At 38.2% G+C, this 14,909-nt stretch overlaps 1 protein-coding gene across 2 annotated transcripts in view; it reads right to left on the reverse strand.

Annotated features, from left to right (window-relative positions):
• Positions 1 to 14,909, reverse strand: part of TPPP (tubulin polymerization promoting protein) — a 70,373-nt gene that overhangs the window by 20,925 nt on the left and 34,539 nt on the right. For both annotated transcript variants that reach the window (XM_075052048.1, XM_075052047.1), the window contains exon 3: positions 1,356 to 1,509. In XM_075052048.1, the coding sequence (XP_074908149.1) occupies positions 1,356 to 1,509 (154 nt within the window). The remainder of the gene's footprint in view (positions 1 to 1,355; positions 1,510 to 14,909) is intronic.

Raw genomic sequence — 14,909 nt, forward strand, 5'->3', positions numbered from 1 at the left:
ATATTGTGATCACCCTGCCCTCTCCCATTATTTCTTTGCTTCTTCTCCAACCCTCCCCAGGACTGCATAGGCAATAGGAGTACAGGCAAGCCTCAGACTGCTGGCTCATATCCCCCCTCCATTCCTCTGCCCCTGCTGCTGGCATATTTGTATACCTCTGCAGCACCTAGATGACGCTACCCTGCATCTGCAAAGCTCTCTCATCACCCTGTCATCCACGCAGAAAGAAACTGTTGCCTTATTAGCAGCTGTTGATCATTTCAATATCCAATTGCTGAAATACCAAAAATGGAATCAGGAGTGAGGCCTAGAAGAATGTGCACGATTCAAAGGGAGAATCCCTGGATAGATGAACAAGTTATTCAAACTCACTAAAATGAGTGAAGGACAAAAAGGAAGGTTCATTATTTTAAGTCTGTATCAAAATTACCACTTGCTTCAAATGAGAGTACAAGAGTCATAAAGTAAAATATTGTAAAAATCTGACAAATTATACAACTCAAAAAGAGATCTCTCCACTTGGCATTTCCACTGTTCATTTGTGCAGAATCAACTTCTGGAAAGATTATTTACAATTGGATTTTCATTCACAGCTCTACAGCCAACATTCAGAAGGCTGACAAATTTTAAGCAGATGAACTAAATTGACAGGACTATTCAAGTTGATGGTAAACACTCCAGTATCTCCTGAACTACAGGGTAAAAGCTTGCCTAACCTGAGCATTTAGAAGGACAACCAAACTTATGTACGCTAGGCTTTATAACTTCCTTTTCATATATAAAGCTTAATGCCAATATTTAAGAAAGAAAAAAAGAAAGATAAATAAAGAACATTACAGTTCCGGCAGACTTGGAACAAACAAAAAATAAAAACCAGACCACATGATAATTATTGCCAGATTTCCAGTGTTCTGGGATTCACATGGTGTATTAAATGTATTTTAAGATCTCTTTGCTTTAGTCTTTTTGGTATTTCACATGACAGTTTAGAACTGTTTAATAAGGTTCTATATTTAATCCCCTTCTACTCTTTTGGATTTGGATACACTGCTCTTCATGAACATTTCTGTGTTCTAACCACAGACAAGACCTCTCCTATCTTCCTGACCATGCTGCTAGATGGTACTACAATTCCCAGCAGAAGCAATGAGAGTGCCACACAAGAATACACAGTAGTGCAACACTCAGCTGTTGCACAATCTCTGCTCCCACTCAGCTCAGCACAGTTGTTGCCTTCAGGCCCAGAGGCATGCTGCTCGGATTTGTGGGTTGTAAAGGGAAGCTGGTGAATATAACAACGCTGCAGTAGAACAAAGGGCAGCTACAACAATCCATCCATTCGATCAGTAACATACCGTTACTCCAGATATAATCGGGGCTTTTCCTTCAATTAGTTTATATATTTCTTGAACTGCTTCCTCATCACTCTTGTCTTTAAAACGCTTCTTCGAGAGTTCTTGAAGAGCTTCCTTAAACTGCTCAAAAGTGATAGTTCTGGAAGACTTTCCCCTGTCAAAACACACAGAAATTGAAAGGAATTACAAGAGAACACAACAAGCATTCCAAGAATAGCAGAATGGTTTCAGTTTACCACAGTGAACAACCGAAAACCGCAACAGAACAGGAAGACCCACACAGCCCATTTATGGTGTCAAGTAAAACATATTCCAGGAACATCACTTTCTTTTTTCATGTACATCAGTAGGATAGTGCTTTAGAAACTTCCCTTGATGAACGTTCAGAAATAAAGGGGAAATAAAGGGACCTGGCCTGCTGTCAGGATGCCTGCAGCTTATCAAATCAAATACAGTCTCATTTGGTTGATCACTTGTAAAGCTTGCACACATAAAAGACAAGAATTGAAGCACCTTAAGTGAGTTTTGTTATTTAATATTTTTTTATTCCTCTTTGAGTAACTGGTTATGATGTATTATTCATAGGTCACTATTCACATATTCACAAGTAAATTAAGAATAATGTTGTTCTGTAAAGCAAACTATTGAAAAGCATTTAAAAACTTGAAATTCCTCCTCTATTAAAGACTGACAAATCTATTAAAGACAGACAAATTTTAAAGTGACGCATTTAAATTCAATACCTGTTTTCCTTCTTAGACTATCACCTTCATAAAGCATTCACAGGTTCATGGAGAACACACTATAGCAGTCTGATATACCCATAAACGCCCCAGAAATTCAGAGCTGAAGACTTGCTGTTGTTTTCACTAATAGGAAGCCCATATTTCCTCGCTAGTAAATTACTTGCTTAGGCTTATTTTTGGTGGAGAAGATTTTGCAATAGCAGCAATACAGTGCAAAATCTGGCAGGTAGAGTGGGAAATTCACACTTTACAGACATCTATTTATAGAGTCACTCCTGGAGATCTTTTATACCCATCAGGCCAAAGGTTCAATTGATAAAACTTACAAAGAAACTCAGCATTCACTACAGAGATGTGTTTAACCAAAAGGGGATTAATGCAAGTCTGTTTTCTAGCATTTTAAAATATTCAGTTTAGGCAGGAGATAATGTAGTGGAGTACGTACTGTTCCTTTTTTTTTCCTAATACGAAACTATTTTGAGTGTTTCTCATTTTAAAATTCAGGTGTGAGGCCACAGCATTAGTGAGATTACTCACCATTAAAAAACCTAAAATTTTTCTTTCCTATGAATTATATCACACACAAACCACACCTTTTCCTCTATTATTAAATTACAGATTCCCTGACCTTTAGAACAAGAATTTACACACCAAAATTTAGCCATACGTTTTAAGCTAAAATTTAACAGATCAAATAGAAAGATTTTCAAAAAGATGTTCTGATGCCGACGCTGATGTGACCTTAAGTAGTACCATCTTTAATAGCAGAAGATGTTTTCAATTGCTTACAACATTATGAAACCCTCAAAGTCAAAAAAATATTTGAGAATCCATGTTGCTGGGAAACATGCTACTACACAAATTTTGTTTGCTACTTAAGCATTTCTTTTTATGTCAATTTAGAGAGTATTTCAAGCAAATCAGAAAAAAAACCAACAAACAACAGAACAGCACACAACTCAGACCAATCCTTTCAACAGTGACAGCTGTTTATACAGCAGTAAATGATAGATGCAAGGATAAAGGAAGTTTGCACTGACAACAGAAATCTCAGGCTAGAAAAACTATGTGTAGAAATCTAATTTTAATTGAAGGGTCACAAAGAGCCACTGCAAAGAGCAATTCATCTATCTATCATCGATTTATCTTTGGTCTTCTCTTAGATACCTTCAGAGGTCAAATTCCCCTCAGTTGGAGAGTGCCTCCACTAATGAAAGGGGGAAGTGAGATTTCTCAGTTTTAGACACCAACGGTTAGGAAGTGACTCCTACTTCAATTAATTAAACACAAAAATGAAATTTTATCCTAGGCTTTTAAAACAAGGAGAAATTGGTTATTCACAAGATTCAACACTAATGCAACCCTTTACATACCATTCATTATTAGTATCCTTTATTTTCAACACAGGCCAACATGTAGCAAATCCCTACATCCCTCACACTCCCTATTTAAGCCAGAAATAAACTTCATCCGTTTTTTGAGCAAACTTTGCTGGTTGCAACTACTTGTCTGCTTTAGGTGAAGCATATGCTGGAGTATCTCATGGAAGTAGCTACTAAGAGAACACCATGACAATGGAAAAGAAGAATATAATCCAGTATTTCATTAATCAGAAAGACACAGGGAATAAACTGCAATTAACTACTTGGAATTTGTCCAGGATTCTCATTAATAGGATTAACATCTCTATTCTGATGAAACATATCCAAGAACTTTTAACTAGCTCAAGAGGTAGGACTTCATTCTGTTTTGCCTCTCATTTAGAAAAAGATGGCATTGGCAATCGCTGCAAAGCATCAGCATAACACCACACTAAGGTCCTTGTTCACTACAGACTCACAGCCAAGTCTAACATACAGACCTTTCAAACTCCAATCAGGATTGCTACAGTTTAGCTCGAATCATCACTCAGGATCATCACAATGGGAAAGGGAATGACCATGTTCAGCAAAAACAGTTGAAGTTCATGTTGACTCCTTTTATTTTTATTAACACATGTAGAATTTTTGGTTCTGCACTTATCAAATAGAAGAGCACAACTTTTTTTTTTTTTCTTCTCCTGTATTAAAAGGAAAAATACATAAATAAGGGTGCCAAGAGGAACAAAGAACATCTCTTTCTGGTCTAAGACATAGCCATTCCCACCTCTCACATTTGGTCTTTTCCCCGTCACACTAACATGGGGAAAGGAAATTAGTTTTTCCCCCTCCAACTTCAGGTGTAACCACAAACTGGATACATATATGAGGAATGTAGTATTGCTGCGGGATGCAAAAGGAAAAGAAATGTGCATCATGGCAGATATTCTTTACCAGCAAAATACATTAATTGGAGTGACACTAAAAATAGATTGGGAGTAAAGGAATTTTTGGAACTATACTCCAAGTAAAAGTTTCCTAAATAAAGCAGCTTTAAATTTGAAATTCGCTATCTTCCTCCACACTCCAAAACCCATCATCTCTCCCCCTTCCATCTATTACAATATTATCAAATCCATTTGAAAAGCATCATAATTAACTCAAAAATTCTACAGGGGCAAAGTATGCCAAGTCTCATGGAAAAGCCTAACAACGTAACTCTTGATTAACTCACAACATGTTCTGGCACTTTTGGTACGCCATGTACGGTACATGTGTGCCATGTACCATAGCATCTAAATTACCAGGTAGCAATGCTACAACACCTCCGGTCTCCAGAGGCAGGTCTCAAAGAGCTCTGAGCAGCTGCTGTCATCACGGTTATTCAGCAGGACAGCACGCTCCGACCCTCTCTTCTGTCTGCGCAGTCACGGGTTGAATGCAGAGGAGAAAACAGGCAGAGTAGGTCAAAACGACAGAGGCAAAGTCTCTCAACAAACCTACACAGCTCTTGATTTACACACTCTTAAGCCACAGGATCAGCCCCCTCCAGATCCACAGAAACACCCTGCCGAGAAGGACCTGGGGGTACTGGTGGATGCAAAGCTGGGCATGAGCCGGCAATGCGCGCTTACAGCCCACAAATAGTATTCAAGTCCATATAAAATGGAAGCCCCTTCCTAACACCAGCTTTTCAGAGGTCATGAAGTTAAACTAAAAAAACACAACTAAAAATCCCAAGCAAACCAGTTTCTTTCTATTAAGCAACTGCTACAAAGAATCAGCTTCTTTGTGTATATTTGTAACTTGTTTTTAGAAGCTCATTATAAATATTTTATAAATATCTTGTTTCCATGGGAATAACAAAACAAATATATTAACTTTCATTTTCCAAGTGTTACAAGTTCAAACAACTTGTCTACAATTAAGTATGCCAAGGGCAATCTCTCAGCTATTAACACCCTTCTCTTAGGTTTAGCAGTCCAGATAGTTAATAGAGACCTAGAAAGAAAATAAAATACTGTACATTAAAAAAGAAAAGGGGGAAAAAAAAGGCGAAAAAGAAAAAAAAAAAAAGAAAAAAAGATTACGAATGGACTAGAAGGAACGTGTGAACAGCTACAGAAACACGACACAATCAGACACTGGAAATGCAAATTAAAACTATCTGACTAGAAAATGAGACAAAATGGAAAACAGTAATAATAGAGGGAAGGTGGGGAAAAAAAGGCTTGTATGCAAACAGTCGTCATAAGATTGGCTACCTCAATGAAAAGAACAAAATATATATGAGGGACATTAATAATATAAATTTTTAAAGCCCTGTACTTTATTATGACACAAAGAAACCTTTATGTTTAGGAAGGACACATTCCTACATGCCATTCTATTTTAAGCTCTGCTTCTTACAACAAACAGAATTACTCTAATGCATCATCCTTGGGTGGAGGAAACAGTGTATTCATGGTATACTCATGGAAGTGGCTTGTATCCATGCCTACCTTTGGGAACAGACTGAACACACTCAGAAGAATTTTAGGAAGCTTCCCATCACTTCCCCTTCCTTGATGGGTCTCTCCACATGTAACCACTACTAATGGGAAGATTCTGAACTAAAGCTTGAATTCCTCAGTTTGCTTTTAGGAGCCCAAATCCACATACGTAAAAGCATCGGTTCTGAGCCTGGACATCAGCAGAGTGAACATAAAGTGTAAAAGATCAAACATTGGCCCAAAGTAGACTGCAACAGCAAGTGATGCAGTTTACATTTGCAAATATTGCCACTAACAGTGTCCTGTGTTCACAAGATTAGAATAATGCAGTGTGAAAATGTACTGTTGCAAATTAATACTTCCATTTTATATGGACTTAAATACTATTTGGATTAACAGTTGTCTATAATTTTAGCTGTGAAGAAAAGCTATACAAATACACTCCACATACCCAATACACAAAATTCTTGACCAATATTGGAAATCTTTATCTCCATAGCACTATTACAGTTCAGTGTTAATACAGCAGTCTCCAACTTAATCGTTTTCTCTCTTAATCTCTGAGCTACCAAAAGTCATCCCATACTCCCATCCCAAAAGGTCACTTTTGCTTTCAGTTTTCTTAGATTGAACAGGGAAAGGAAGACCTAAAAATACTCAGAGAAGCTTCTATTCCAGCTAGCATGCCAGAGAGGATGACAGCAGGATACACTAACCAGGACTGTTTTGCCATGGAAGTTGTCATCTACCCACAAAGGTCTAAGGAGTACAGAAAGTCTGACAAGGGTCTGAAGACAGCGTAATTAGAGGTGGGAGCCCAACAAACATTTTTGTATAACCTCTTGTACAAGGAGCTTTGTTCGTATGGTTTATTTAGTCTAAATTCACCATGGACTTGGGTGTCTCAGTCAACCGAGCAGTCAAGTAAAACTCAACAGCGTCATCTCTTATAAATCAGAACAAACAGGACTTTGGGTACTCCCTATATTTATTCCCGTCCCAAGGCAGTCTCATTCATTCAGAAGACAGAATGAAGGATTGTGCTGGCAACAGAATGCCTGAGTGGCTTATTTGTCAGTTTCTGACTTACTGGCACAGTAAGTTTAACTAGGCAATTTCCGATTTGCCACTACTGCTCCCACATCCATGTAGGTAACTGCTAACCAAATAATAAGAAACACTCCTGAATTATCAGAACTAATCATTTTAATTATTCAAACATAAAGGTGTTGTGGTAACATTGAGAACAGACCATAAGTGGGACTTTTTACCCCAAACCTCAACAAAGGCATATTTCCTAATGACATCCAGACCAGACTTCAAACTGTAGCTGTTTCTACTTAATTTTAACAAACAATGGGAAATGGGAAGTGTTTCTTCTAAAACATGCTTCACTTTCATAAGTTAAGAGAAATAATAGATGGATCTTGCTCAACTTGTCCAGGATTTTTCACTTTTTTCCCAAAAGCAATCTGTCATACTAAAAACTCACTACAGCTGAAACTCCCTGATTTTCATACAAATAGTTTTTTTCTGATTTACCACTTTACGGCAGCAACTTTATCATTATTACTGTGGTATTTCCCAAAGCATTCACTCCTGTTCATTTAGTAGAACTGACATTTATTCTTTTCTTGCTACTTGTGATAACATACCAAGTCTTCTGGATGTAGTCTATAAACATAATGTACGTTAATAGCAATGGTTAGTGGTATTTGTACTGTACATGTTGACAGTAAAAAGGTACCACAAATTCCTTGAAACAAAAAAGGTTTATACTGGTCTCTGCGAAATACATTGCTCATCTAACAGATGTATTCTTTTTCCCAAGAATATCTGCTCTAACGTTACCAGCACAAAGCCCAAGGCTAATCTGTTCAACCAAGAAGCAGACTGTGCCACAGGGCTGGCAGTTTATTTTTTCCCTTTTGTGGTTTACAATTTTCACTTTCTGCTCTCTTTGGGCTACACAGCTCAGCGTTTTTACTGGCCATCAGCCCCACAATTCACAGCCAAAAAAAAGTCCTAAACTACAGCTAGGTCTGTAGGTAGGCTAACTAGGCTGCTAGAACCTTGCAATCTAATGGAGTATTTAACATATCCTGTGAAGATCTGTTTCTTGCTGTATATCAGTCAAGAACAAAATTACAAAATTTAGATATATAATGCAAAAAACTTACGAATTAAGAAGAGAACATAGTTTCCTCGATAAAACTGAACAATGTATGACTAACCCAAAGCAGAGATTTGTATAAAAATTTGATAAATATAGCTGAAGGGAGAAGGGGGGGAGAGAAGGATACTGTAATACAATTCTACCGGGTTCTTTGTGCTGCACTATCTAATGGCTCTCAAGAAAGGTGGTTGTAAAAGAACCAATTAAGAAAAGAAAACGTGAGGTACCACCTTGCATCAGAGACTTCTATGCAATTAACAGGTAGAACTAGGATACTGAAATTAGACATCTGGATGCTGATGCAAGCAGGAGTAAATTGGCAAATTACTAGGAAAGCAGATATACTTCCAGAAGACAGCCTCAGAAAAATGATCCTAGAAAGAAGCTACAACAGGATCTTCAGCTAAGGTAGCAGCCACTTCTGGAACACAGGTGCCTTTGAGTCCATGGCTGTTTGCCAGAAGGGGATTCCCTTGAGGGAAAGATGAGGACTGACAAAGATGACATCCAGATGACCTTCACAATTACTATAAATGTAATTTCTAGCATCTTGGCCAACTCAGACGTAAGGAGTTGAACTGAATGGCTTCATATACCCCACAATCACAAGGCAATGCCATCATCAGTTTTCTCATCATTCCAGGAGAGCAAAGGAACAAGAGAGGCACAATGCCAACTGCAGTGCGAAATGCTCTCTCTATATCACAGCAATAGTCATCACTTGCAGAAGCCTCTCAGGAGTCATGGAGTGGGCAGCAAGGGCAGAAGAACACACATCATTCACTGTGGAACTGAACCTGGAAGTGCCAGTTTCCCTCTGGGTGCTTTCTGCCTCATTAGTGAGCAAGGGTAAAGCAAAGTGCATCTAGTTCATTCTAAGTATCTGAAACTGTGACAGCTTGTGAACTGCCGTGCTTTGAAAATCTGAAGCAAGAGGACTTCAGCAGCTCACTAAACCAGCAGCTGATATCTTTATCAGGCTTTATTTTAATCTAAATATTTTAGACTTCTCTCGTGAAAACTCTCTTCTCCTATATTTTAAGTTAACCTTTTCCTCCTCTTGGCTTTATTTTTGTTGCATTTCCTTCCTATGTGCTTCACTCACAGTGAAAATTCATTTCCATAAAAATAAAATTTGAAGTTAAAAAAAAAGGGGGGGGTGGGCAAACCCAAAATCTATGAGCCTATCAGAAAAAGTAGTATTGGGAAGGGATTGAAGAGGGGGGCTGGAGAAAGAAAATGACTTGGCAAAAACATGTAGTAGGTAAAAGCTTCCAAAGGAAAGCAAACCCCAGAATAAGTTAAAGGGGTTAAAGAGATTAATGGGACTTAAGGAGGATGAGGAAAAGAAAAAGTCCAAGCAGAAAATAGGTCTGATGGTTATACAGGGCTTAGAGGGAGAGAAATTAGCTTAAAGAAGTAGCAGAATCCACCTGTTTGGGGGGGGTTTTTTCAGTTTCAGAGAACAAAAATAATGCTATATCTGGATATTTAAGAGCAAAGACCCATGTAATAGTTAGCTACTGATAAAAAGCTGCAAAGAAATTATTTGGAAAAGTCTGTGAAGCCTGAAGAAAGCACTGCCCCAGCTTACGTCGAAGGAGTCTGCAAATGCATTTCTCATGACAGGCATGTACCCAAGTCTGAAGAGAGATAGAAGCATGTGCTACCAAGTAGTCTGGGAGGACTTCAACATTTCCTTGTTAACTGGTATCATACAAATAAGAGAGATGTTCTGGCTGTCAAACCACTGGACGCTACACACATAATGTAATAACTGTACACAAACAATGGATAAAAGATAGTAATTTTATCACAAACGTATTGCTTTTATCCTTAGAATGCTGCCTACTTCTGTGAAAGAATGCAATAAATTACACGCAACTTACAGATCATGTTGTTCTGTAATATAGAAATCTATCTTTTGGGTGCATGAAGGACGGGCATTATTTGTGATGGCAAGTTGGATGGAAGTTAGACATTAAAGGACATGGCAGGGGTGAGTGACAGCAGCAGGGAAGTTAGCCAAAGTACAGAAGGATGTAAGAAATGGACAGCAAAAAAAGAGAGGCTACAGACAGGTCTTAGACCCAAATGGTAGGGGACAAACTAGTGCTGAAGCAGGAAGACAGTGTCTCAGAATGAAGCTTCTGCAGATATGCTGGTTTCTTCTCCAGAGGGCTCAATTTATTTGCTGTTCTCTTTGGCTCTTGTCATCTTAAGGATATGCACCAGGCTGGGCACACACACAGATGACAGGGGAAGGGAGCAGAAACTGTTAATCACGGTGTAACAACCTAATACAGTTCACAGCTGCCAGGGACACTGCTGAGCACATCCAAAATATGAAAATCCAAGAGGATGATGTCGTAGTGCTCATTAAGTCAGCCTCATACCAATAAATCAAAGCAGTTAAGGATAGCTGAAGATTTACTAACAGTTCTCAATAGCTAATCATTTCCTCTGTCAGTCTTCCCCAGGCTGTGATGAGCTTACTACATAAGCTAGTAATAAGAAGCTATTTTCTTAAAATAATGCTTAGCATTTTATCTTTCAGAGGGCTGAAGCAGCTGATACAGCCCCTACAGTTTCAAAAGCTCTTTCTGCTGTTGAAGTGCAGAGGCTTATGGCAAAGACATTACAGCTGAGAAGACAAGGCAAAGAACCAACATCACCTGTACTTTCTCTGCCAGTTAAAGCAGTGCACATGAACTCATTGCTTGATAACACAGGGAAAGAAAAGTAGGAAACACAGGTAAGACATCCTTCTAGCTCTCACCAGCAATCCCATAAGCTGACACATCTCATTCATGTCCCAGAAAAAAACCCAAGAAAAAAACCCCAGCAGCTAGGTTTATTTTGATTCACTCTCCCTAGCAGTGTGAAAATATTTGGTTAAAAAGGAGACCAGTGTACAAGCAATGAAACAATGTCCAACACAAACCCTGTTGAAAGGAAGCTAGAATACCGTCACAAGCTGTCACCGTGGGCAAGACCAGTGCTGCACATCCAAATGTCCTCTAAGCAAAAGTGAATGCATTTGATCCCAAGCAGTTAATCCATAGAAACTATACAAAATTGTTCATAAATAGGAAAAGAAAAAGATTCTCAAGAACAGCTTTCAGATTACTAGCTATTTTTCAGGACTTCTGTTATACTATTAACCCAAATTTGTACAAATACATGACAATCAGAGATAGGAAAGGAGTTGTAACCCAATGAACTTTTGTGTCAGCACCCAGTCCCCTCAGGCTTTTGATAGCCAGTAACCTTCCTTACTGCTTTCTCTGCACATGCAGTATCTGTGTTTTGACTGTGCTGACATTCACGGAAGACAAGTTACCTCTTTTGATGAGATCAGTTAACCAAGAACAGGACGTGGCATTTGATAGAGGAATGAAAAATGAAATCTCCACAGTAGAAATCAAATGGTTACATAAGACAGTGCTATTTTTATTAATAAGACTCAGAACAGAAAAGCACAGTATCTCACTAAGGACTAGATATTGTATGATTATATATGACATCTTACTCAATTCAGACAAAATTCAAGTGCAACTACAAGAGGTCAAGGAACAATGGCATTATTAAATAGGACATGACACAGTAAGATCATAACTCACTAAGTCTCAAGATGTTAGAGCTTAAATTATGTTTTCATTAAGAACTGAATTGGACCTTGAAAGTAAACCGTTCCACAAGGAATGGAATAACAGAATCCAACTCATAATTGTGCAACAACAGTGAGGATCCAAGCTTCTTTCTAGCAACATATCATCCAAAAGTCTTTCTCCTCTCAGTTTTTCCTTAAAATTACATTTAAAAAACCCCAAAACTTCTACGTGCTGCTAATTTTCCTAGAAATTCTTTGTTGTTTTCCTCCTGGGATTTTGCAATGTTTCAGCAAAAAGCCTAGCTCCATATCTTTACAATGTCTAATATTATGAGGGTTTTTTTAATTCCCAGGCAGGATCTTTATAGATACCAAAATTGCCATTTCACCTACATTGGGCCAATCTACACCAGAGCAGCAGGAAAAGAACAATGCAAGATGGTGGCAAGGCAAAGGGTGTGAATTGCGGGGACATGTTTTTAAAATCACTATGAAGCTCCAGTAAAACTACAAGTGCAATTTGAACATTTAATTGCTTCTTCCAATAGGGAAAGATGTCTGGAACACTCTGTTCCCATGAGGCCTCTGACAAGACTCCCATCCTAATTCAGAAGTTACACTGTTCAGTATAAAGAAAAAAAAGTCACAGACTGAAGACAAGAAAAATGAAGGGAAAGGGATGGAAGAGCAACCTTTAATTCACACAGACCATATTCACTCTACTATTCAGGCACTGCTGTTGTTTATTAACAACCATACTGCCAAGATACAGCAAGTTTACTCCTATTTCGTGGCCAAGAAATGTAGAAAGCCCTAGCTGATAGCTGAGGTACCCAGCTCCAGGACATTCTCCCCCTACCCTCCAAGTAAATATTTCCAGTTATAGACTCGTCTGTTGTTTTGTTTGGGTTTTTTTTGAGATAAAAGTATAGTACCATTTAATACTATACATAACAAGTGTCTTTGCATAGCTATTTCTGAAACATAATTTAAACATTGAGCAACACAGCTTGATGTATCTGGGGACTGTGGTAGCAGCTCGTGGCTTCCAAAAATGCTACTATGGAAGCCAGAGCATCAGCCTCATTTAATCCACGGTGGTATTTTCCTTTAGAGTCTAATAACACAGAACTGAAAACCAACAGATTTTTATTGACTGTCCCAATAAGAAAATATCATTGTCGGATGGTTTTACAACAGCACCATTACAGTTTTTCAAAGGATTTCACAGGGTTGGAATTTTTTCCATGTCAAATCACATATAAGCATGAAAGCAGCTTCTGAATCCAGTGACAGCTCAATGATAGTGAACTCTCCTGAGAGGTCAGATATATTCAGGTAAGTAAAAAAGTGTGTGTATGTGGGAGGGGTTGTTTTAGTGATCTTGAAGACAGGGAGAAAACTCGGATGTATGTATATCTGCTAATGTTTTCTGCTGGCAATATGAGAAGGTGGCAGCATTAAAAATAGACAGCTGGCATTAACTGAGAGTGCAAGCTCAGTCTACGGGAATCGTTGACCAGGGATGGAGATAGAAAGGTGTGAAATCAAGAATGACACATCAAGTGAAAGAAGAAAAACTAAGTACAATGGTAGTTCATATCCAGAGGTCACATGCAGAGAAACCCACAAGACATCTGTTTGTCATAACCAATGGCCAAGGACCAAATCACAAACTTCAAGAAGCGAGAACCCAGACTGCAGGTATGCACACAGCAGAAATACCACAATTTCTCTTTCAAGCAAAACCAGATATATAACCTAAATAACAAAGAAACTGCACATGCCTCCCCTTCCGGAAGATTGCCTTCCCACATGAAGGGCAAATTAGATGGTCACAGTAAAGCTCTAAATACGCAGACGTCTCCAATCTTCCCATTCTACGTGTGTTCCTTGTATGGGAGATTTGAATCTGTGTTAAAACTCCAACACTCACAACAACGTCCAGCTCCCCATATCCCTCTTACCTTCATGTCTTCTGAAACAGCAGTTAGAGACTTAAAATTACTAATGCAATTGTCTGCACTGCCAGCAGTCATTCCCATTTTACAAAACAAAAAGACAGAAAAACAGGCAGATTGTGGCCAAACCAGTCTCTCAAACAGTTTACAACAAGACTAGGAGAATATTTGAAGAGATATCCACCTGAAGAGATATCCACTGTACTATTTAAAAAAGGAAAACAGGAAATCCTGGGGACCCAGGAGATGGGAAACAAAATAGGAAATCTATGCGTCCAAGCTAATTCTTGCTGACATGGAAAATTAGGAAGTAAGCTGAACTTACAAGTATTGTAAGAATTTTTTTTAAAATGTCCAGTCTTGCATTTTTTTAACCTTCTTCACATGACAAAACAAACTAAAAGCCAAAGGTATTCCAGATACCAAATCCAAGTTTTCAGAAATAATCTCTAAATTTGCTGTTGTTCTTATTTGGTAGACATCATGTTTTCTAGTTCAGATTATATACAAGTCATCTAGAATACTACGCACATAAATGAAGGTTTTTAAGCAACAAAGAGTTTTAATTGATGAACAAGGTATTTTTGAAAACCACATATGCAAAATTGTAACTGGCTCAGAAATCACACTGAAAATAAATTCCCTAAGGTGGGGTGTTCAAGAGAATGTCAGAAGACAAATTCTACATCAAGAGCACAGTTTTGCTCAGTTCCCCTTTCGCAATAGCTTTGATATGTCCTTATCACAGGGAATGAATAGGGGAACACCAAGCACATTGAATTCTTCTCATGGCACATAATAAAATGCTTTCAAGTTAGCCTGAAACTGAAGCATAATGAAAAACAGCTTAACAAAACTAACATTTTTCAGAGAGCTGATGCTGCAATAAGGTGACAAGAGACCAAAAAACCCAGCAAATCAAACCCATAAATAACCATAAACCAAGGCTACTTCCATTCAGACCAAAGAAAAATGTTAGACAATTGTCATGTCGACAGGATCCTTATTTAAGCACAGTGCTTTAATTTTTTGTATGGATCCAAAGAAGCTAATTTGCCTTTGAGTGGTCTGACTTCATACATATCCTACATTCTTGAAAAAAGCTCTGTTGCAACATTACCACAAAGCAATGATGCACATATCTATTACAGAAGTTACTTCTCTCTGCTCACACAAGTATCAATATCATTTCCAGAAAAATCTTACTG

The sequence above is a fragment of the Buteo buteo genome, chromosome 20 (genome assembly GCF_964188355.1).
Source record: "Buteo buteo chromosome 20, bButBut1.hap1.1, whole genome shotgun sequence".
Lineage (NCBI taxonomy): Eukaryota > Metazoa > Chordata > Aves > Accipitriformes > Accipitridae > Buteo > Buteo buteo.